This window comes from Chiloscyllium punctatum, chromosome 2 (genome assembly GCF_047496795.1).
Source record: "Chiloscyllium punctatum isolate Juve2018m chromosome 2, sChiPun1.3, whole genome shotgun sequence".
Lineage (NCBI taxonomy): Eukaryota > Metazoa > Chordata > Chondrichthyes > Orectolobiformes > Hemiscylliidae > Chiloscyllium > Chiloscyllium punctatum.
Window position 1 is genome coordinate 14,015,313 of NC_092740.1, and position 24,630 is coordinate 14,039,942.

The 24,630-nt window shown below is 42.8% G+C and overlaps 1 protein-coding gene across 3 annotated transcripts in view; it reads right to left on the minus strand.

Annotated features, from left to right (window-relative positions):
- Window positions 1-24,630, minus strand: part of LOC140494518 (lateral signaling target protein 2 homolog) — a 225,080-nt gene that overhangs the window by 101,883 nt on the left and 98,567 nt on the right. For all 3 annotated transcript variants that reach the window (XM_072593784.1, XM_072593802.1, XM_072593793.1), the window contains 2 exons: window positions 21,559-21,761; window positions 18,564-18,653 (listed from right to left, as the gene is read on the minus strand). In XM_072593784.1, coding sequence (XP_072449885.1) covers window positions 18,564-18,653; window positions 21,559-21,761 — 293 coding nt within the window. The remainder of the gene's footprint in view (window positions 1-18,563; window positions 18,654-21,558; window positions 21,762-24,630) is intronic.

The following is a 24,630-nucleotide window of genomic DNA, read 5'->3' on the forward strand; positions in this document are numbered from 1 at the left end:
TTTGTCTTGGATGGTGTCAAGCTTCTTGAGTGTTGTTGGAACTGCAAGTGGGGAGTTTTCCATCACATTCCTGACTAGAGTCTTCTATTTGATGAACAGGCTTTGGGGAGACAGATGTTGAGTTACACGCTGCACAGTTCTGAGCCTCAGACTACAAAAGTATTTATATAGTTAGCCCAGTTCAGTTTCTAGTATTTAGCACACCTGTGATGTTCAGTAGAGGAACTAAGGGTTATGGGAAAAGGGGAAGAAGGTGGACTTCAAATTTGTCAGATCGGCCATGATCCTACTGACTGACGGAGCAGGCTTGAGAGAGTGAACAGCTTGCATTTAGAGTTAGAGTTAGAGTCATAGAAATGTACAGCATGAAAACAGACCCTTCGGTCCAACTCGTCCATGCTGACCATATATCCTAACCCAATCTAGAGTCATACAGCATAGAAACAGATCCTTCAGTCCAACCAGTCCATGTTCACCATGCTCCCAAACTAAACTAGTCCAACCTGCTTGTACTTGGTCCATATCCCTCCAAATCTTTCCTATTCATGAACATATCCAAATATCTTTTAAACATTGTAACTGTATCTGCATCCACCACTTCTGGCAGTTCATTCCACACACAAACCACTTGAAAAAAATTGCCCCTCCGGTCCCTTCTCAATCTTTCTCCTCTGACCTTAAAAATATGCCCCTGAACTATGAACTCACCCACAGTCGGGAAAAGACCCTGGTCATTCACCTTATCGATGCTCCATATGATTTCCCTTAATAACGGTTACCCCTCAACCTCCTACACTCCAGGGAAAAAAAAAGTCCTGATCTTTCCTGTCGATTTTTATCCCTCAAACCCTCCATTCCCAGCAACATCCCAGTAAATCTTCTCTGAACCCACTCAAGTAGCCAAAGATGGCTATGGTTTAATATATCCTTCCTATAACAGGGCAACCAGACTGCACAAGGTATCCAGAAGCCTCACCAACGTCCTGGACAATCTCAGCATGATTTGGGTGAGTCCTGATGAAGGGCTTTTGCCCGAAACGTTGATTTTACTGCTCCTCGGATGCTGCCTGAACTGCTGTGCTTTTCCAGCACCATTCTAATCTAGACTATCATGTTGGTGAGGCCTCTTCTGACCTCACCTCCTAGACAAAGGATTGAGGAATGAAGACAATAATGCCAAATGCCTTCTTAATCACCCTGTCTATGTGTGACACAAATTTCAAAGAATTATGTAGCTGAACCCTGGGTCTACTATTTTATAACATTACCCAGGACCCTACCATTCATTACACAAACATTGCCCTACTTTTTATGACCAAAAAGCAATAAATCACATTTATCCAAATTAAATTGCATCTTCACTCCTCAGCCCATTGACCCAATTGATCAAGATCTCTTTGTAACCTTAAATAACCTTCACTGTCCACTATACCACCAATTTTAGTGTCACCTGCGATCCTACTAACCCCACACCTTCTACAATCTCATCCAAATCATTTATATAAATGACAAAAGGGTACCCAGGACCAATCCCTGAGCAACACTGGTCATAGGCTTCCAGTCTGAAAAACAACCTTCCACCACCACCCAGTCTCTTCCCATAAAGACAATTTTGCATCTAATTGGCAAGCTCACCCAGACTCCCACGTGATCTAACCTTTGACAAGTGGAAGCTTGAATCCTATTTCCTATGGTCTCATGAGTCAGAGACAGATACCATTAAATGTTAAAGGGTGGTGGTTTGATTCACTCTTGCTAGAGATAGTAACTGCCAGGTGCAAATATTACTGGCAACTTGTCAGTCCAAACCTGGATCTTGTCCATCTATATTTGAATATTGACTACTTCAGTATCTGAAAAGTATGAATGGTGCTGAGCATTGCAAAATCCTATGTGAACAGCCCCACTTCTGACTCCATATAGAGGGAAGATCGTAGACCAAGTAGCCCAAGATAGCTATGGTTATGATACTACCCTGACAAACTAATGCAGAGATAGCCTGGAGTTGAAGTGACTGATCAACCACAACCATATTCCTATGTGCCAGGTATGATTCCAACCAGTGGAGGGTTTCTGAATCCCATTGACTCTATTTTTGCTAGATGTCACACTTAGTCAAAGGAGACATGATGCCAAGGCAATCACTATTACCTTTGGAACTGAACTCTTTTGTCCATGTTTGATCCAAGAGTGTAATGAGGTCAGAGGGTGATAGGCACTGGCTGATCCCAAACAGAGTCAGTGAGCAGGTTACTGCTAAGCAACTGTTGTTTGGTAGTACCGTTGCTGACACCTTTCTGATGATACTGATGATCAGGAGTGGACTGATGGGCAGCAATTGGTCTTGTTGGATTTATCTTGCTTTTTGCGTGCAGGATATACCTGGGCAACTTCCCTCATTGTCATGTGTTTGCCAGTCTTGTAGCTGGACTGGAACAGCTTAGGTAGGGTGGTGGTAAACTCTGGATCACATCTTCATCTATTGCTGTAAGATTGTCAGGGCTCATAGCCTTGGCAGCACCGTGCAATTTCTTGATATCACATGGTGAATCAATTTGGCTGAAAACTGGTATCTTTAATGGAGACCTCTAAAAGGAGTTCACTTGGCACTTCGGGCTGAAGACTGTTGTAAATGGTACAGTTTGGGGGTGTGGATATGTTTCAAGCCTCATGTCCACATGAACACTTTAAACTGATACTTCCCGAAAATGCAGAAGGGCATGCATAAAGGGAGATTCTAATTGGATAAATCTGATGTTGGACTTGACTGTTAAAAGGCTGAGAAATAACAATTTCAGTTCAAAAACATTTACTCTCAGCAAGTGAGCTTTCCTAGCTTTTTTTGTTCAAGAGCAGTTAAAAATCCACCCCTTGTTTGTTCTCAACTAGTTCTTGCAGCCACACTTTAGGCTAGGTTTGAAGGCACTGAAAGGAGTGAAAAGAAAACCTCAAGATAATGGTTCAAGGGATGACCAGTTTTAGTTACAAAGTTTGATATTGGACAAAATTATTTTCTATAGATGCACTGAAAATCACGAGTGGCCTAGACAAAATGGAGAGAAACTGTTGCAACTTACAAAGAAATAAAGAACAAGGGGATACAGCAGTACATTGTCAAAGAAACAATAAAGGGATACATTAACAAAAGCTGTTTCACACACTAAGTGGTTAAGGTTTGGAACGTACCATTGGAATTGTGGAGGAAACCAGTTGAACAGGCTGTTCAAAAGGCTGTTGGTGGAAAAAGGAAGAAATTGCAGGATGACAGGGAGAAGATCAGAAAATGGAATTGCTCGAGACAAACACTCAGTTCTGAGGAAGGGTCACTTGATCTGAAACGTTAACTGATTTCTCCGCACAAGATGCTGCCAGACCTATTGAGCTTTTCCAGCAATTTCTATTTTTGTCTGATTAACAGCATCTGCCGCAGCTCTTTTGGCTTTTAAGGGAATTGGTCATTTGGAGAGTCACTGCAGATTTGATGGGCTGAATACTTCTGCAATGTTATTCAGATTCTGGTGTGGGGCTCAAGTTGTATATACAGATCGTGCTTCATCTACTTGAGTTGGTTAAAATGCAGTTGATGAATTGTGGACACTGGATAACATGAACTTTCTACTGAATGGGAATAGCGATTTTCTATAGTAGTTTTCCACTGTGTGGTTTTCTAGAGTGACGTTGCGGAGGAACACAACTGTCGCATTGTAACAGAATGACCTGTAGTTCAGAGCTGGAAATTTCAGAAGCTTTTTCTAAAAAAGCAGTTTCACAGTCACTTCACAGTCCTTGACCGAAAACATGATCTCACTTGCTCACTCCAGGTGCTATCAAGCTTGTAAACTTTCCAACATTTTATGTTTTTACTTTCACTTCATGGTCACCACTTACTCCAACCTGTTATTTCCAGAATTCTTCTAAAAATTGAATTTGAATTGTCTCATTGGGATTATAACTTATTCTTTGCAGTACTGGTTCAGTAATATAACCAGTATTGTAATCATACTTTGCACCTAAACAAAATGTACAACTGGGCATATACAGTGTTGTTTTTACCAGATTTAATGAACATAACCATAGCTCTGAGTCACTGCCACCATTGACGTTCTATGTGCCTTTGCATAAGAACATCATTAAGGCTATTGGTCTTCAACTCACTATCAGATGGTGCATCCCCAAGCATGTGGGAATGCTACATGCTCCACGCTCCACATCCAGCTAGCTCAGTAAATTTCATTGTGCTGTGCTGCGCAACTCTCCAACCAACACCATAAACATAAAACAAACATCTACTCCTATTGTACACTGGTCAAAAGTCCCAGATTTCTGACAAACAGAGCAGGTATCTACTTCTGGTCAGGCTGAAGATAGTCCCAGGATATTTTTTGGATTTTCACAAAATTTGCAGTGACTAACTGAAAAACTGGCCAGCTATTCTTGTGCTTAAGACACTTGATAAATGAAATTGAAGGTTGAAGTCACCAACATTGCAAGCAGCCCTCTAGTGCCTGCTTCATTGTTACAGCCCCACTTGGACACAAGCCCTTGCTGCATCTATTCAGAATGGGGTCATTACTCCTTTATGGGAAATATTGAAATAGTTGCATAGTCACATAAAGTGTACATGTCCATGTCCATGCATGCAAAGCAACCTGGCAGGAGCATTTAAGACCTCAGTGTCAATGAACTTTGAAGTGAGGTTCTGAAAGACTGGTGATCTTGCAATGCTGACTCACATGGACAACACATGGAGCATGCATAGTGCTGACAATGGGGCTGAGAGAATCAAATTGTGTCATCAGGTAACAACATTGGCTTTCATGTCCACAACTGGCACCATCTGGACTTTTGGGAAAAGAATGGGGAGCTGCACAGAAATTTGCTACTAATGAAATGCAAGTGAATGGAAGTAAGGCCATCACCTCTCATTAGCAAGATTCAGAACTCATTACCTGAACATTTATGAGGGAAAAAAGAAAATCAGGAAATTCTCTCAGATCCAGGAATCTGACCTTTTCATTCCCCTATTTTCTTAAGCATTTGCCCACTGCTCATGCCACTCAAGATCTAGGAAAATGCCCTCCTGTATTCTTTGAATACTTAAAACATTCAGAACAATTGGGTTCTGAAAGTCACCACAGAAATTTAGTGTTATTTTTATTCATTCTGCAGAGTATTTCCAGCAAAGTCTGAATTTATGACCCAACCTCCTTGAGCTGCTGCAGTCCATTTGGTGAAGATACACTCACAATTGAAGTATAATGAGGGAAATTATAAAGCTGTTCATTTTGGAAAGGGGAACAAAGGAACAGAGTTATTTAAATGGAGGAAAGCTGCAACACAAAGGGACCTAGGGGTTACTTAGTGCATTAAACACTAAAAGCTAGTACATAGGGGCAGCAAGTAATCAGGAAGGTTAATGGAACGTTGGCCATTATTTCAAGGGGGTTGGAGGAAAAGGATTGGGAAGTCTTAATGCAACTGTACAAGTTGTTGGTGAGACCACATCTGGGAGTACTGAGAGCAATTTTGGTGCATTATTTAAGCAGAGATAATTTAATTGGAGGCAGTTCAGAGAAGGTTCGTTAAGATGGAGGGAGTATCTTATGAACAGGGGCTAACTTGGTTGGTTCTCTACTTAATAAGGTAACTCATTCTTCGAAATTCCGTTAAGAGTCTCAGAATAAAGGAAAGCCAATTTAAAACGGACATGAGGAAGAATTTCTTGTCAGAGGGTTGAATGGAACTCCTTGCCATAGCTCTCTGTTGGGGCAGAGTCCTTGTATATATTTAAGGCAGAGATAGATAGATTCTTGATCAGTTGGGTAAAAACAATGACTGCAGACGCTGGAAACCAGATTCTGGATTAGAGATGCTGGAAAAGCACAGTAGTTCAGGCAGCATCCGAGGAGCAGTACAATCGACGTTTCAGGCAAAAGCCCTTCATCAGGAATGCAGGCAGAGAGCCTGAAGGGTGGAGAGATAAGCTAGAGGAGGGTGGGGGTGGGAAAAAGTCGTATAGAGTACAATAGGTGAGTGGGGGAGGGGATGAAGGTGATAGGTCAGGGAGGAAGGTGGAGGAGTGGATAGGTGGAAAAGGAGATAGGCAGGTAGGACAAATCATGGGGACAGTGCTGAGCTGGAAGTTTGGAACTAGGGGGAGGTGGGAGAAAGGGAAATGAGGAAACTGGTGAAGTCCACATTGATGCCCTGGGGTTAAAGTGTTCCGAGGTGGAAGATGAGGCGTTCTTCTTCCAGGCATCGGGTGGTGAGGGAGCAGCGGTGAAGGAGGCCCAGGACCTCCATGTCCTCGGCAGAGTGGGAGGGGGAGTTGAAATGTTGGGCCACAGGGCAGTGCGGGTGTCCCAGAGATATTCCCTAAAGCGCTCTGCAAGAAGGCGTCCAGTCTCCCATAGAGGAGGCCGCGTCGGGAGCAACGGATACAATAAATGATATTGGTGGATGTGCATGTAAAACTTTCTTGGATGTGGAAGGCTCCTTTAGGGCCTTGGATGGAGGCAGAGGGAGGTGGTGTGGGCGCAGGTTTTACAGTTCCAGCGGTGGCAGGGGAAAGTGCCAGGATGGGAGGGTGGGTTGAAGGGGGGCGTGGACCTGACCAGGTAGTCGCAGAGGGAACGGTCTTTGCAGAAGGTGGAAAGGGGTGGGGAGGGAAATATAGCCCTGGTTGTGGGGTCTGTTTAGAGGTGGCGGAAATATTGGCGGATGATTTGGTTTATGCAAAGATTGGTAGGGTGGAAGGTGAACACCAGGGGCGTTCTGTCCTTGTTACAGTTGGAGGGGTGGGGTCTGAGGGCGGAGGTGTGGGATGTGGACGAGAGGTGTTGGAGGGCATCTTTAACCACGTGGGAAGGGAAATTGCGGTCTCTAAAGAAGGTGGTCATCTGGTGTGTTCTGTGGTGGAACTGGTCCTCCTGGGAGCAGATACGGCAGAGGAATTGGGAACACGGGATGGCATTTTTGCAGGAGGTAGGGTGGGAAGAGGTATAATCCAGGTAGCTGTGGGAGTTGGTGGGTTTGTAAAAAAATGTTGGTGTCAAGTCAGTCGTCATTAATGGAGATGGAGAGGTCCAGGAAGGGGAGGGAGGTGTCAGAGATGGTCCAGGAAATTTAAGGTCAGGGTGGAATGTGTTGATGAATTGTTCAGCCTCCTCACGGGAGCATGAGGTGGCGCCAATGCAATCATCAATGTAGCAGAGGAAGAGGTGGGGAGTGGTGCCGGTGTAATTATGGAAGATCAACTGTTCTACATGGCCAAAGAGACAGGTATAGCTGGGGCCCATACGGGTGCCCATGGCTACCCCTTTGGTCTGGAGGAAGTGGGATGATTCGAAGGAGAAATTGTTAAGGGCGCGGACCAGTTTGGCCAAACGAATGAGAGTGTCGGTAGAAGGGTACTGTTGGGGACGTTGGGAGAGGAAAAAACGAAGGGCTTGAAGGCCCTGGTCATGGCGGATGGAGGTGTAGGGGGACTGGATATCCATGGTGAAGATGAGGCGTTGGGGGCCGGGGAAACGAAGTCATGGAGGAGGTGGAGGGTGTGGGTGGTATCTTGAACGTATGTGGGGAGTTCCTGGACTAGGGGAGACAGGACAGTGTCAAGGTAAGTAGAGATGAGTTCAGTGGGGCAGGAGCAGGCTGAGACAATGAGTCAGCCAGGGTGGTCAGGCTTGTGGATCTTGGGAAGGAGGTAGAACCAGGCAGTGTGGGGTTCCCAGACTATGAGGTTGGAAGCTGTGGGTGGGAGATCTCCTGAGGTGATGAGGTTCTGTATGGTCTGGGAGATTATGGTTTGGTGATGGGGAGTGGGGTCATGGTCGAGGGGGCTGTAGGAAGAGGCATCCTCGAGTTGGCGTCTGGCTTCAGCGGTGTAGAGGTCAGTGCGCCAGACTACCACTGCGCCCCCTTTATCCGCTGGCTTGATGGTGAGGTCGGGATTGGAGCAGAGGGATTGGAGGGCTGCACGTTGTGAGGGTGAGAGGTTGGAGTGGGGGAGGAGGGGGGGGGGGGGTAGACAGGTTGAGGCAGTTGATGTCCCGGCGGCAGTTGGAAGTGAAGAGGTCGAGGGCGGGTAATAGGCCAGCACAGGGTGTCCAGGTGGATGCAGTGTGTTGGAGACGGGCGAAGGGGTCCTCGGGAGGTGGGTGAACTGCTTTTCCAGCACCTCTAATCCAGAATCTTGGGGAAATCAAGGAAGTAAAGGCAAGAAAGTGGATGTGAAGAATGTTGGATCAGCCATGATACTATTGAATGACAGAGCAGGCTCGAGGGTTCCAATAGCCTACTCCTTTTCTTGTTTCTTATGGTCTTATGCTGTTGGTGAGGAAGTTTCAGAGTGCTGTCTGAGCAACACGAAAGGAATAGCAATAGTCAGGATGGTGTGTGACCTGGAGATGAGGTGTGGAGGATCCTTGCAGGTGGTGTACCATGCAACTGCTGCCTTTGTCTCCTGAAAGCAGGGGATGCCTGGATGATATTATACAAGGAGCCAAGGTCTGTTGCTGCTGTACATCTTGTTGATGGCAAACCCTTTGGAACTGAACTCCTTTGCTTTGTCCCTAAGCTTGGAGAAAGATGAGGACTGCAGATGCTGGAGATCAGAACTGAAAAATGTGTTGCTGGAAAAGCGGAGCAGGCCAGGCAGCATCCAAGGAGCAGGAGAATCGACGTTTCGGGCATAAGCCCTTCTGCTCCTTGGATGATGCCTGACCTGCTCCGCTTTTCCAGCAACACATTTTTCAGCTTTAGATTAGATTAGATTACTTAGTGTGGAAACAGGCCCTTCAGCCCAACAAGTCCACACCGCCCCACCGAAGCGCAACCCACCCATACCCCTACATCTACCCCTTACCTAACACTACGGGCAATTTAGCATGGCCAATTCACCTAACCTGCACATCTTTGGACTGTGGGAGGAAACCGGAGCACCCGGAGGAAACCCACGCAGACACGGGGAGAATGTACAAACTCCACACAGACATTCGCCTGAGGCAGGAATTGAACGCAGGTCTCTGGCGCTGTGAGGCAGCAGTGCTAACCACTGTGCCACCGTGTCGCCCCGAAACAGCAGCAAGCAGTCCGTCCAACGGGGTGTTTCAGGGGCGGGACTCCTTCATCCGGTAGTTGGGGGTGAACGCTCGTGCTGCCAAAGGAGCCGCTTGGACCACAAACTGGCGTGGAGCGATTCCAACAAGGTACCCCGCAGTCTCATCCCAAATGTTGAAACTAAGGCGGGTCTGGCCCGGCCTGGCAGCACGGATGATGAGGCACCAGTGAGATTTGTCCCTAAGCTTGTAAATGGAGAATGGAGTGTGGTGGAAGGAGTGAATGTTGAAGGTGGTAGGTGAAGTATCATGCTTTGCCTTGAATTCAAGAGCTTCATCTGTGCTGTTGGAGCTGACAGTCTTTTAGACATCAGGTTAGATGCATACTTCAGAATTCCCACCCTCCGATCTGTATTCCTTTGTCAGCTTTTCATCTCATGAAACAATCATTTACATCTTGATGGCTGACTCTGCATTAGAGATCACCTGACAGCTCAGGAATCGCTCTGCTGCATTTGCAGCAAATAGAAGGGCGCGTGATGAGAAGTCACAGGCTTTGCTGGACAGGTATTTATGTGCCAGTGTCTTGAACTTTCTGAAGAATGGAAATCCATAGCTTATGGGAGATTCAGCAATGGTGCAGCATCACATCTGCAGTCAATTGACCATAAAACCAGCATAAACACAAGTTGCCCAAAAGTCTTTCTATGTTTCATTAAGGTCACCTCTCGTTCTTTTCAACTCCAATTGAGTACAAACTCAGCCGCTTCTCAAAGTTCTGGGATCAACTTTGTAAAGCTTTTCTGGAGTCTTCAATGCCAGGACATCCTTCCTTAGACAAAGGGACCAAAACTTTGTGGTGTTCACTATGGCCACACCTTCAAATATTATCAATAGTCATAAAAACAACCAAATAGTTCGATTCAGTAATTTGCCATCCTTGCTAGTCTGGTTAAAATAGCCGTTCAGCAGTGTAGTTGACTCAATTATCGAGCAGTGTAGTTGACTCAATTATCTACTGAAGTGGAACACTGAAACACAGTCAGGTTCAAGGATAACAAATGCTGACCTTTCCAGTAATACCCACATCCCAAAAGAAAGAAAACAATCTCTCAATGTTGTTGAGCTTGCACGGAGAGCAAAGCAAGCTTAGGGACAAAGCTGAAAAATGTGTTGCTGGAAAAGCACAGCAGGTCAGGCATCATCCAAGGAGAAGGGCTTATGCCCGAAACGTTGATTCTCCGGTTCCTTGGATGCTGCCTGGCCTGCTGCGCTTTTCAAGCAACACATTTTTCAGTTCTGATCTCCAGCATCTGCAGTCCTCACTTTCTCCAAGCTTAGGGACAAAGCAAAGGAGTTCAGTTCCAAAGAGTCATGTTGAACTTGAAACATGATCTCAGTTTATCTTTCTCCACAGGTACCACCAGACCTTCTGAGTTTCTCCAGCACCATCTAAATGTTGCCTTTGAAGGCATACAATGTTGTGACTTGGAACTGGACTGCTATTACGGTCATTGGATCAAAATTCTGTAGCTTTCTTCCTCTCATCACCACCACTTTGACTTGCGGTTCAAGGCAAAGGTTAACCAATCACTAGAACTTCAAGGGTAATATGGAGGGGAAAAGAAACAATCAATACCCAGTTTAAAAAAAAATTGAATAACGTACTGACATTGTTAATTAAATTTAATTTCTTTGGCAAAATAGTATCCCCGTGACACTTCGAAAAAAGTCAGAGTAAAAGACATGAAGCTATATTAACTACACGAGAAAAAACTTCCAGCTGGTAACATTTATGAACATTTATTAAAAAAAAATTTCATCTTCAAAAAGGCATCAAGTCATGTCATTCTGAACTTGGCAGCAGTTTTTGCTGGGAACCTGTTCCATAAGTTGCCGTAGAATCACAGATATAGGCCCTGCAGCCCACCATGCCTATACCTATCAACAAACATCAAAACTATACTAACCCCATTTATTTGGCCCACAGCCTATGGCTTTTTGAGTACATATCCAGATGCATCTTAAAAAGGCTGCGAGATTACCTGCCTCCATCGCCTCCTCAAGCAGCACATTCCATCTACCACTCTCTGGGGGCGGGGAAGAAAATTTCTTCAGATCTCCTCTGAACCAATTACACCTCACCTTAAACAGATGTCCTTTAGTCTTTGTCTTGGTGCCACGGGAAATAGATTCAACCGTATGCCTCAATTTTGTATACCTCAATCAGATGTCTACTCAGCCTCTGTTCCAAGAAAACAAATGCAGCTAATCCACTCTCTCCTTATAATCGAGACTTCTCATTCCAGCAACATCCTGGTGAATCTCCTCTGCCCACAGTCTCCAATGGATTACGCCCTTCTGATACAGTGATGACTAGAATACATAATAGCATTGCATCTATGGCTAACCAACATCTTATAAAAGACTTCCTTCCTCCTATGTTCCATGTATTATCCATATGCCTTCTTCGTCATCCTGTCGGCCTGCATTGATACCTTCAGAAAGGTCCTTTAGTTCCTCCTAACTTCCTAGGGATCCATTAATTGTGGAACCGGTTTTTAGTCCTCTCAAAATGCATGACCTTGCGCTTAACGAGATTAAATTCCATTCGTCACTGCCCTGCTCAATTTATCAGTTAATCAATATCAGAGTGTAGCCTGAGATCACACACTCAACTCCAATTTTCATATCATCTGCAATGTATGATACCTTCTACATTCACGCCAAAGTTGCTAATATACATAACAGACAACAAGTGTCCCAAAACTGATCCCTGTGGTAGTGTTGGTCACAGGTTTCCAAATGTTGTGGTTCTGTTCGCCGAGCTAGGAATTTCAGTTGCAGACGTTTCGTCCCCTGTCGAAGTGACATCCTCAGTGCTTGGGAGCCTCCTGTGAAGCGCTTCTGTGATCTTTCCTTCGACATTTGTAGTGGCTTGAATCTGCCGCTTCTGGTTGTCAGTTCCAGCTGTCCGTTGCAGTGGCCAGTATATTGGGTCCAGGTCGGTGTGCTTATTGATTTGATTGAATCTATGGATGAGTGACATGCCTCTAGGAATTCCCTGGCTGTTCTCTGTTTGGCTTGCCCTATAATAGTGTTGTCCCAGTCGAATTCATGTTGCTTGTCACCTGCGTGTGTGGCTACTAAGGATAGCTGGTCGTGTCGTTTCGTGGCTAGTTGGTGTTCATGGATGCGGATCGTTAGCTGTCTTCCTGTTTGTCCTATGTAGTGTTTTGTGCAGTCCTTGCTTGGGATTTTGTGCACTACATTGGTTTTGCTCATGCTGGGTATCGGGTCCTTCGTTCTGGTGAGTTGTCTTCTGAGAGTGGCTGTTGGTTTGTGTGCTGTTATGAGTCCTAGTGGTCGCAGTAGTCTGGCTGTCAGTTTGGAAATGCTCTTGATGTATGGTAGTGTGGCTAGTCCTTTGGGTTGTGGCATGTCCTCGTTCCGTTGTCTTTCCCTTAGGCATCTGTTGATCAAATTGCGCAAGGGAAAGACAACGGAACGAGGACATGCCGCAACCCAAAGGACTAGCCACACTACCATACATCAAGAGCATTTCCAAACTGACAGCCAGACTACTGCGACCACTAGGACTCATAACAGCACACAAACCAACAGCCACTCTCAGAAGACAACTCACCAGAACGAAGGACCCGATACCCAGCATGAGCAAAACCAATGTAGTGCACAAAATCCCAAGCAAGGACTGCACAAAACACTACATAGGACAAACAGGAAGACAGCTAACGATCCGCATCCATGAACACCAACTAGCCACGAAACGACACGACCAGCTATCCTTAGTAGCCACACACGCAGGTGACAAGCAACATGAATTCGACTGGGACAACACTATTATAGGGCAAGCCAAACAGAGAACAGCCAGGGAATTCCTAGAGGCATGTCACTCATCCATAGATTCAATCAAATCAATAAGCACACCGACCTGGACCCAATATACTGGCCACTGCAACGGACAGCTGGAACTGACAACCAGAAGCGGCAGATTCAAGCCACTACAAATGTCGGAGGAAAGATCACAGAAGCGCTTCACAGGAGGCTCCCAAGCACTGAGGATGTTACTTAGACAGGGGACAAAACGTCTGCAACACAAATTCCCAGCTCGGTGAACAGAACCACAACAACGAGCACCCGAGCTACAAATCTTCTCCCAAACTTTGAATAGGTTTCCAATTACAAGAACAACCCTCCCCCATCATTCTTTGGCTCCTACTTGTAAGCCAACTTTAGATTCAGTTTGTCGACTTGCCTTGAATCCCATCGCCTGGTTTCCTTTTAGATTTCCAAATCTTTCAAATGGGACCTTGTCAAAAGCCTCACTAACATTCGTTAAAACCACATCAACTGCACTGCTTTCACCAGTATATTTAGCCACCTTTTCAAAAAGGCCTCAATTAGAGTCAGGCACAACACTCCCACATCGACCAAACATCCCAATGTGACCTACTCCTATTTGCCAGCATTTGGTCTACATTCTCTAAACACTTCCTATACCAATCCAGATGTTTTCTAAAATGTTGTAATTGTACCTACTTCCACTACTTCCTATGGCAGCTCGTTCCACATAAGCACCACACTGCATGAAAAAGTTACCCCTCTGGTCCTTTTTAAATCCTTTTTGGTCCCTTTCTCACCTTAAACCTACGCCCTCTAATTTTGGATACCCCCACCCTAGGAAAAAGACCATGGCTATTCACCATATCCATACCTCTCATGATTCTATAAACCTCCAGAAAGGTCACGCCCTCAGCCTCCAATCCTCCAGCCTATTCAGCCTCTTCCTCTAACTCAAACCAAACCCTGCAACATACTTGCAAGTTTTTTCTGTCTCCACTCAGGTTTAACAACATCATTCCAAGAGAAGGGCATCCACAATTGTATGCAGTATTCTGAAAGTGGTTTAACAATGTCCTGTACAGCCGCAAAGTGGCATCCCAACTCATATACTCCATGCACTGACCAATAAAGGCCAGGGTACCAAACACATTCTTCACTAGCTGAAAATGTGTTGCTGGAAAAGCGCAGGAGGTCAGGCAAGCATCCAAGGAGGAGAATTTTGTGCATGAGCCCTTCTTCAGGATACATTCTTCACTACCCTATCTATCGGTGACTCACTTTCAAGAAACTATGCACCTGCACCCAAAGGTCTCTGTTTGAGAACACTCTCCAGAGGCCTGCCAATAACTGTGTAAATCCTGCCCTGATTGGTCTTCAAAATCCTTTCCCACACAATTATCCAAATTAAACACTATCTGCCAGTCCTTGACCTATTGGCCTATCTGATCTAGGTCCTGTTATACTCGGAGATAACCTTATTCACGGTCTACTACACCACCTGTTTTGGGGTCACCTACAAACTTATTAATCATCCCTCCAATCTTCACATACAAATCATTTATATAAATGATAAATGTGGACCCAGCATTGATTCTAATTTGTCAGACTGGATGTCCCTCTTAAACATCTGTGCTGACTAACCCTGATCAATTCTTGCCTTTTCAAGTGCTCATTAATCCAGTCTTTCAGAACCTTTTCCAATAATTTCCCCACCACTGACATCAGACTGACTGGTTTGTCATTTCCTACCTTTCCTCGCTCCCCTTCTTGAGCAAAGAAACCATATTAGCTCTCCTCCAGTCAAAGGTGAGTTGCTGGAACACTGGAGGTTAAAAGGTAAGGAAAAGCCAGGAACGATAGACCAGTGGGACTGACATTGGTGGTGAGCAAGTAATTGGAGGGGATTGAGGACAGGATTTACACGTATTTGGAAAGGCAAGGACTGATTAGGGATAGTCAACATGGCTGTGCATGTGGAAAGTGTGTGTCACGCAAACTTAATTGAGTTTTTTTTAAGTAGTAACAAAGAGGCTTGATGTGTGCAGAGTGGTGGACGTGATCTACATGGACTGCAGTAAGGCATTCGACAAGGTTCCTCATGATAGACTGGTTAGATCATATCAAATACAGGAAGCACAAGCCATTTGGATACAGAACTGGCGTGAATGTAGAAATGAGGGGATGGTGGTGGAGGGCTGCTTTTCAGGCTGGTGGCTGAGAGTAGCCGTGTGCCGCAGGACTGGTGCTCGGTCCACTACTTTTTGTCATTTATATAGATGATTTGCATGTGAACATAGGAGGCATGGTTAGTAAGTTTGCAGATGACACCAAAATTGGAGGTGTAGTGGACAGCAAAGGTGGTTACCTCAGAGTACAATGGGATCTTGATCAGATGGGCCAGTGGACTGAGGAGTGGAAGCTGGAGGTGCTGCATTTTGGGAAGGCAAATCACTGCAGGACTTATACACTTAATGGTAAGATCCTGGAGGATGTTTCTGAACAAAGAAACCTTGGAGTGCTTGCTCATTGCTCCTTGAAAGTGGAGTTCCAGTTGGACAGGACGGTGAGGTATGCTTTTCTTTATTGGTCAATGCATTGAGTACAGGAGTTGGGTGGTCATGTTGCAGCTGTACAGGACATTGGTTGGGCCAAGTTTGGAGTACTGTACTCAATTGTCATCTCCCTGCTACAGGAAGGATGTTGTGAAACTTTAAAGGGTTTCAAAAAAGATTTACAACAATGTTGCCAGGGTTGGACGCTTTGAGCAGTAGGGAGAGGGTGAATAGGTTGGGGCTGTTTTCCCTGGAGCATTGGAGACAGAGGGATGATCTTGTCGAGGTTTTACAATCATGAGAAGCATGGATAGGGTGAATAGCAAAAGGTATTTTCCCCAAGGTGGGGAGTCCCAAACTAGAAGGTATAGTTTGAAGGGAGAGAGAGAAAAAAAAAAAGAGTTGAAAGGGACCTAAGGGGCAACATTTCCACTCAGGGTGGTAATGTGAATGCTGCCAGAGGAAGTGGTGGAGGCTGGGACAATGACAACACTTAAAACGCATTTGAATGGGTATATGAATAGGAAGGGTTTAAGAGGGATATGGGCCAAGTGCTGGCAAATAGGACTAGATTAATTCAGGGTATCTGGTTGGCATGGACGAGTTGGACAGAAAGATCAGTTTCCATGCTGTACATCTCTAATGACTCTATGACTCATTATGGCCGTAGTTTTAAATATCTCCGCCAGACATCCAGTAGCCTCTTCCCTTGCCTCCAAAAGCAGCTTGGGAGCTATTTTATCAGGCCCTGGGGCTTAATACACTTGTATGCCTATTAAAACATCTAAAACAACCTTACTAATCTTAACGTGTTCTAGAGCCTCATCAGCCCAAATGAAATCAGCTAAACGGCTTTCTCCTCAATATAGATGAGAAATATTTACTTAAGGCCTCATCCATATCCACTGACTCTTTGCGCAGATTGTCCCTTTGGTCTCTAATAAACCTCATTATTTCCCTAGTAATCCCCTTATTCTTGATATGCTTAAAAACACGAACGTTTTCCTTGCTCACATCTGCCAGGTTTTTGTGGTCCTTCTTTGCCCTCAATTTCATTTTTAAAGGAACCCCTACACACAGTATACTTTTTAAAAGTCTGCCTTGCTTTTAAAAGCACTCTGTCTGACATAGTCTTGATCAAAGTCTTGGTATTTCGAGAGAGCCAGGGTTCCCTGGACTTGCTGCCTTTCCCCTTCACTCTTAAGGAACATGCCAGCCCTGAATTATCACTACACTACTTGTAAAAGTTTCCAACTTTCCAAGTGTAGACTTACAAGCAAGTAGCTGCTTCCAATCCGGAAGCCAGGTTTGTCTGATCCTGTTGAATGATATTGAAAATCGACCTTGCCCCAATTTTGACATTTAGCTTCTGCACTATCCTTATCCCTTGGCAAATGATTTTGAAACTTAGAATAATGGTCAAGATCCCTGAAATGCTCGTCACTGACACTTCAACCACTTGAGCAGCTTCATTCCCTCAGATTAGGTCCAGCATTGTCCCACCTCTAGTAGGACTGTCTACGTACTGGCACAAAAAGCTCTCCTGGATGCACTTCCAAAATTCCACCCTATCCAATTCTTTCACACCAAGTGATCCCAGTTAATCTTAGCCAAGTTAAGGACAGAGAGGACAAATGAAAAATAATCTACTGCATTCATTTGATATTCTGATACTCATTTTATACTTACACTTTCTAGTTTTTGATATGCAGCATGTTAAGTAACTCGCTTATTTATTATCTAGTCCTTTATGCCGAAGCTCAAATCATGATCCCGCAAATGGTTTCCAACAAGAAACCCAATAACCATTATTTCACACACAATGAATTCATCAGAACGTCCTGTTATTTTACCAACAGCTAAAGTTCAAAATAACACCAGTTAAGTGCTCCTGTTAAATACCTGACAAGGAAATTTCAGAATGGTGTGTTAAATTATTGAACACAATTGTCTCACACAAGTCCACAGTTGGTCAAGTGTCCACTTAATCTCAAGCAACAAGAATCGAGAACATGCCTGCAAAGTATTTGAACCTTTGCCAATGCACGTTTTAAAAAAAAAAGAGGTAGTATGTCTAAAAATACACACTGCAGCTCTTCAATGCAGTTTTAAAAGTCAATTGTTTTAACGTAGCCTACTTGCAGGGAAACAGCAACATAGTCGTAATGTCACTCAGCTAACAAACCAGACACTTGGCTAATGCTCTGGGGACACAAATTCAGGTCCCACCACAGCAGTTGTTAGAACATGAGAAATATGTGTAGGAGTAGGCCATTTGGCCCAAACCTTCCACGATCATGACTGACCTGCCCCAGGCCTCAAATGCTCTTTTGTGACTGCTTAGCATAGCCATAAACTCCCTGATATTTCAAAAAAATCTACTTACCTCCTCTAAATTCTTTCAACAGGCTAGCTTTCACAACTCTCTGGGACACAGAATTCCAGACATTCAATACCCTCAGAAAGAATCAATCCCTTCACATTATAGTTTAAGTGCCCCCATATTCTGTAACTACATCCTCTAGTTAGATTCCCCCATTCGTACATCTTCAATTGGCGAACTCAAGTTCCTTCAGAATTTTGTATATTCCAATAATATCATCCCTCATTCTTCTAAACACTTATGAATAAAAGCCTAATCTTTTCAGCTGTTTTTGATACAGAATCAGCCCAATGAATCCAGTTTAAATTGAATTGGCAATCGGGAATTGAAAGTTTAGTGAATATAAAATGATCAATTGTCAATCTTCAGTAATGACTTTTCGGGAAGAAAATCTGCCATTCTCACCAACCTTTTCCTACAACTGACTCCAAACCCACTGCAGTGTTGTTGGCTCTGATGTGAATGCTACAAGGGCTTATCAAGCCATGCAGTTCAAGGGCAATTACAATGGGTAACAAATGCTGGCCCTTGCCAGAGACACCCACATCCCATGGAAAAAAAAATGGAGAAAATTAAATCCTTTATCAGGTTTAAGCTGAATTCTTTGAACAAGTAATAAATCTCATTCCATTTTTAACTTCAAGTGCGATTATAGCAGGTAAAAAATAAAGTGAAAACTTGAAAGGACTAATTTTCAAATCTCACCTTTCGACAGTTTCACAGAAGAGAACAATGACTTCTTGCTGTACGTAATATTCTTTAGGAGATTTCACAGGTACCATCGCAGAGACATAACTGAAAGACAAGTCAAAATTGGGACAACAGGTTTCATATGAAACAGCTCTGGACCAAAATCAGAAATCATATGGAATATAGTTTATGATATTGCTTTTTCCTGTTATGTACAGTGGTGACAGGCAAGTGAATTAAAATTCAACTTTGAATCAAAACTAAACACCAAAAGTGAGGCAGTTTATTGTTGCAGATGCATCAAAAAGAATTAATTGCAAGGATAAGATTTAGGTCAGTGGGCGGCTGAAGGAGCTTTCCTAAAACAAAGAAGTGATTTCATGTTGGGCGATTCGTGCACTTGCTTTTCCTCTACAAAGATGAATGGGAAATACTATGCCAACCATCAATGCTTAGTTACAATTGGGTTAATGATTTCTGAATAGCTATTTCTATAAAATCATTTGGATGTCACAGACACTAGAAGTATTTGTGTCAGGTATCCATACTTGCAGGGTCTTAAAATTTTCAAAGGATTGCATTAAAGCATGCCCAAATTATGATGTCAATGCTATATTCCTTTCTAACTGGCAGTTTACAGTTTTTGTGTGATCGAGACATATTACCAGAATCTATGGGAGCAGAGAAATCTCACTAAAGCTGTGAGTGCCGTGAAATCATTTAATCTCATATTTCCTTTCGGCTGTAGATGCTGGGCTAGTCAATTTTTATTTAAACCCACTACTATTTAACACTTATTTGCATGGTGTTTTAACAACTTGAAAGCTGCCTACAGGTGGCAATTTGTGTACACTTTGGTTTCAAAGGGTAGTATGAATCTGTTTAAAATGGAAGTTACATGTGCTTGTCAGTTACATGTGTTATTACAGGTACCCATTGTTTAAGCATGTTCAGTTAGGTTTCACTCCACTTCCATATGCATTTGGTTCAATTTCAAGTTGACTAGATTGCTGTAAAATCTGACACCATTGAGGATTAAATCCCATGACAAAGTTAAGTAAAGGATCATTTCAATCCTGACTCTACTAATCCATACTCATGTAACTCAAAACAGGGAAAAAAGAAAAACCACTGCAAATTTATAAATACTGCATACAGAATATCACCAAAACCAGCCAAGCACGTGAATGAAACTTTGCTGACAAATCAAATTAAACCACAAGTTCTCGACCTTCAAATTTAAGTTGACCTCTTATAAATTATTCGTGGCACCGTCGTTGATTTGGTTAACTTACAAATTAGCTGCTGGAATCAAACAACTTATTTCCCCAATAAACTTAAACAGAAATCATTATACCTTTTTTTTGAGGGGGGGGGGGGGAGCAGGGAGTGGAGGAAGAGAAAGGTATAAAGAAACAAAGCTGAGTTTTTGCTTCTGATTCCTTGCAATCTCTTCAATAACAACTCATTCACGTGGTGGCATCAGGCACGTTATATTCTCATTTATTTTCCAACATGTCAACATTCATGACAAAAGGTTTGCAAATGGATAACTGTCCTTCCAGGAGTTAGACATTTACAACAGAACAGAAAGCAATTCATCTCAACATGTTTGTGACAGGAAAAGGATAAAACAATATCACTACTCAGTTCACTCCCCATTGATCTTTCTCTGCTTCAAATATTTCTGTTTTTCAAATAAAAGAATCTCTTGATGAAGCATTTTAGACTACTCCATTCTATAAAAGTTATTCTCCTCTTCATTTTTTTCACTGGATGCAGGTTTACTGGCAAGCCCAATATTTGTCAGCCCCCACAATTGCCATTGAACTGAATGTCACTCTCAGCCATTTCAAAGGGTATTTTAAAGCGAGGACATTGGTGTGGTTCTGGAGTCACATATAAGCCAAGCCAGGCTAGGAAGGCAGTTTTGCCTTCAATAAAAGACACCAGTGAACCAAATAGGTTTTCATAATTGAGACAGCTTTTGATCTAATTAATAACCTATTTTCATTTTCCATTCACTGTGCTAATTTAAAATTGGTGACCCTAAGTGAGGAAATAGCTTTTTCTCCTGCCCCATAAAATCTTACAGAACGCAACAATTATCATTTGCTATTCCAACAGAATACCTCCATTATGACAACTCTCCCATTACAAGTATACATTTTCCAAGCACGAGAATTATCCTGATCAATCTAGGCTGCAATTACTCTATGTCTTTGAAGCTCTATCTATAATCGGCTCAAATGCTTCTATAATTTCATCTCTTCGCCATTCTACCTTATGTCTTTCAGATCACAATGTTCTAGCTTTCATGTAACTCAGTTTTAGAGAATTATGCATTTAAACACACAGGTCACAACATTCAATGACAAAAACAGAAATTGCTGGAGAAACTCAGGAGGTCTGGCAACATCTGTGGGGAGAAAGGAGAGCTAATGTTTCGACTCCACTGAGTAGTGTTCTGATGAAGAATCACTAGGCTCAAAATGTTAACTCTACTTTCTCCTCAGGGATGCTGCCAGAGCTGAGCTTTCCCAGTAATTTCTGTTTGTTTTTATACTCCATTCCCTTTGAAATAAAGGTGAAACTTTCATTTGATTTCTATATTACCCGTCTAACTTAGATGTCAGCTTTCTGTAAATCATGGATGTGCACTTCCAAATCTCTTTGTTCCGAAGCTTTCTGCAGTTTTTAAACCCATCAGCCAAGTTCCTGGTCATGCTGTTACAATTAGTTTTATTAACAACTCACTTGAAATTTTGTTAACGGACCTTGAGGAACACCTTCTAAAAACCTTGATACATAGGTACAGCATTCGCTGAACACCTCAATTCCCTCAAATTGTTCAACCCAAATATAACTTACTTTACATCTTACACTAAAAAGTGGAGTAAAACCTAGAATGGGGGTATGGGAAAACAAATTTCATCAAAAAAATACAGCAGCATACACAGAAACTAGTACATGGAAATTGATAAAGGGTGTGTTTATGAAGATTTGTTACCATAGTTCAAATTCTGCAAACAAGCCATCAAATTGTTTGAGGGACTCCTTCATTTTGTCAGTGTAGACATTCAAGTCTCTCAGGCACTGGTCACGGAAAACATTTCGCACTTCTTCTAAACTGCGGGTTAACTCTTTGGCCAAAGGTCGCATTGCCATGCTCTCTATTTCTCGGTTCATGATAATTGAACCGGCAGCTAAACACTGAAATTAAAAGTGAACAGATTATATATCATGATAAGCACAAATATTGCACTGATCTTAAAATGAATGTTTACTCCTGTTTCTGTCATTGCATTATGTACTTCTGGATTTCCACAGTAGGCAAAGTCGAGTTTTCTACTGGACAGAAACCGGAAATATCAGTGCATAATCACTAGGATCGACACATCTCGAGCAAATTAGTCACACTAAAATACATCAACTTAATTGTGAAAATGTCATGCAACACATGTTCTGTATTCTAAAACTGGAATCAACTAATTCAAGGCAGCATAATTAGAAGAGAGTTGAGAGGCGAAGGAGGAGGAGGAGAACTGGAAGGAAAATTTACACCTATCAACTCCATTAAAATCAAATACTTATTGCCCATCTAGAAATACATTTGAGAACAATATGAAATCCCAGGTCACCAGAGTACAACATGTTATTTGATTTATGAGGTCATAACCATATATTCCATTACTGTTAAACCCCAAATTTAGCAATATCTGAGCTTCCATTATATTTAGGTCCTGGTGGCTAAGGGACCCTGCAATCTGACAGTTCATGAATTACATTAAGAGCCAGTTATTTTCAATAGTTATTACTCGAGTTGGACAATGTTTTAATTAGGTATACTCAGCATTCATTCAGCAGGGTGCAGTATGGGTGGAGAGGTAGTGCGCTTTCCAGATTATAAAAACTCTGACTCTCTACAAGTCTAAAACCTTACATTTCTTTGCTTGAATTTCATCGGCTCTATGACTGCTCCACCAACTTGCCTGCAACTTTTGATGTTCAAGTGGTCTTTCTCACTGTTTACAATACTTCCAAGTCTTGTATCACCTGCAAACCTGGAAAATATCCTCCGGGGAGATCAGACATACCAGGGTCCATTTATTTAGTAAGCATCAGGAAAAGCAAGGGTATAAACACTGATCCCGGAGGAACTCCACTACAAACTTCCCTCCAGCCCAAAAAAATTCATTAAATATTGATTCCTATCCCTGAGCCTATTTGCTTTTTCAAAAAAAAAAATCAGAACTGTTACTGTCTTTGTTCCATAGCCAAAAACGTCCCTCAAGTCTGTTGTGTGGCACTGCATCCAGACACCTTTTGGAACAGCATCATCCTCATCAGCGTAATTCTGTTATCACCTTAGAAATATTCCAGCCATTTAGTGAAACACTAGTGTTCAAAGTTTGGGAGAAGATTTGTAGCTCGGGTGCTCGTTGTTGTCGTTCTGTTCGCCGAGCTGGGAATTTGTCTTGCAAACGTTTCGTCCCCTGTCTAGGTGACATCCTCAGTGCTTGGGAGCCTCCTGTGAAGCGCTTCTGTGCTGTTTCTTCCGGCATTTATAGTGGCCCGTCTCTGCCGCTTCCGGTTGTCAGTTCGAGCTGTCCGCTGTAGTGGCCGGTATATTGGGTCCAGGAGGCTCCCAAGCACTGAGGATGTCACCTAGACAGGGGACGAAACGTTTGCAAGACAAATTCCCAGCTCGGCGAACAGAACCACAACAGTTAAACACTAGCTTTCTGCCAGAAGTGCATACCATGCTTTCTGAATCATATAACTGGGGCTATGAATACGCCCTTAAAACAGAGGAATGTGGAAGTAGCATTCAAATGGAGAGAATTAAATATCCAAATAGTAAAGTTGAAGCACAGGTCAGTGTAGCAATAGGGGATTAAGTGAACTGACTGCAACGGGAAGGGACAGATTTTTATTATAATATTTTTTCACTGATTTTTTCGTTGTTGCTTTTAAAACAATGATAGGCTGTCAATGGGTCATCATTAAGGAGACTAACTTTCAATTCCAGTTTTTTTGGATTAACTTGACATTCCACCAGCTATGGTGGAATTTAAACCCATGACGCAGAGTACTAGCCGAGTCCAGTCATACTAACATGAAACCACCATCTTCCTACAGTGAAGTAGGGTACAAAAAAGAGCAGTTAAAAAATGAAAATAATGACAGTCTGAATGCATTAAACACTAACAATAAGATAGATAGTGGTGCAAATACAGATAAATAGTTTAGATTGAATTGCCATTCAATGAGTCACTTGGTGATCAATACTTTTAAGTATTCCACATGGCATATCATTTAAAAAAATACATAAGGACAAAGTTGGGCAGGTGGATCTGAGTGGAGTGTGAGTAAAGAGGAGAACAAGTAGACTTTGAGGAGGAAGGATCTTGGCATGGAAAATCACGGAGAAGTGTGAACATAGATTTGGAACAGAGAGTCAGAAAATGCTGGTGGTAATAAAATTAGAGGTGCCTAATAGTAGTTACATAGTTGACACAGAATTAGTCAAAAAGTAATTGGAGCATCCAAACACAACCTAATAACAACAAGGGACTTGAACCTTCATGGAGACTGCAACAAATCAGCAAGGGTAGTCTGGCAGTTCAGATTGTACAATGTCCCTGTGACAATTTCCACCAGAGCAATACATTGTGGGGCTGACAAGGGATGAGATGCAGATCTAATACTATCTCTGTCTCATTGTGCAGTAAGTAATTTTATTGATGATTCACTGGTCACTAATGATCATGATATAACTGAAGTCCATATAAAAGTTTGAAATCAACATATTCTAATCACAAAAAGTCTCAAAATAAAGGAAGCAAATTGCACAAATACAAGGCTGTATGACACAGAAGCAGAATACCTTGTGTTTATCCAAATTAAATGCCATCTACCACTCAGCCCATTGACCTAATTGATCAAGATTACAAAGTGATGTTAATCAATTGGGTCAATGGGCTGAGGAGTGGTAGATGGAGTTTAATTTGGATAAATGCAAGATATAGCATTTTGGTAAAACAAGACTTTAATTAAACGGTGGGACCGTGGAGAGCAT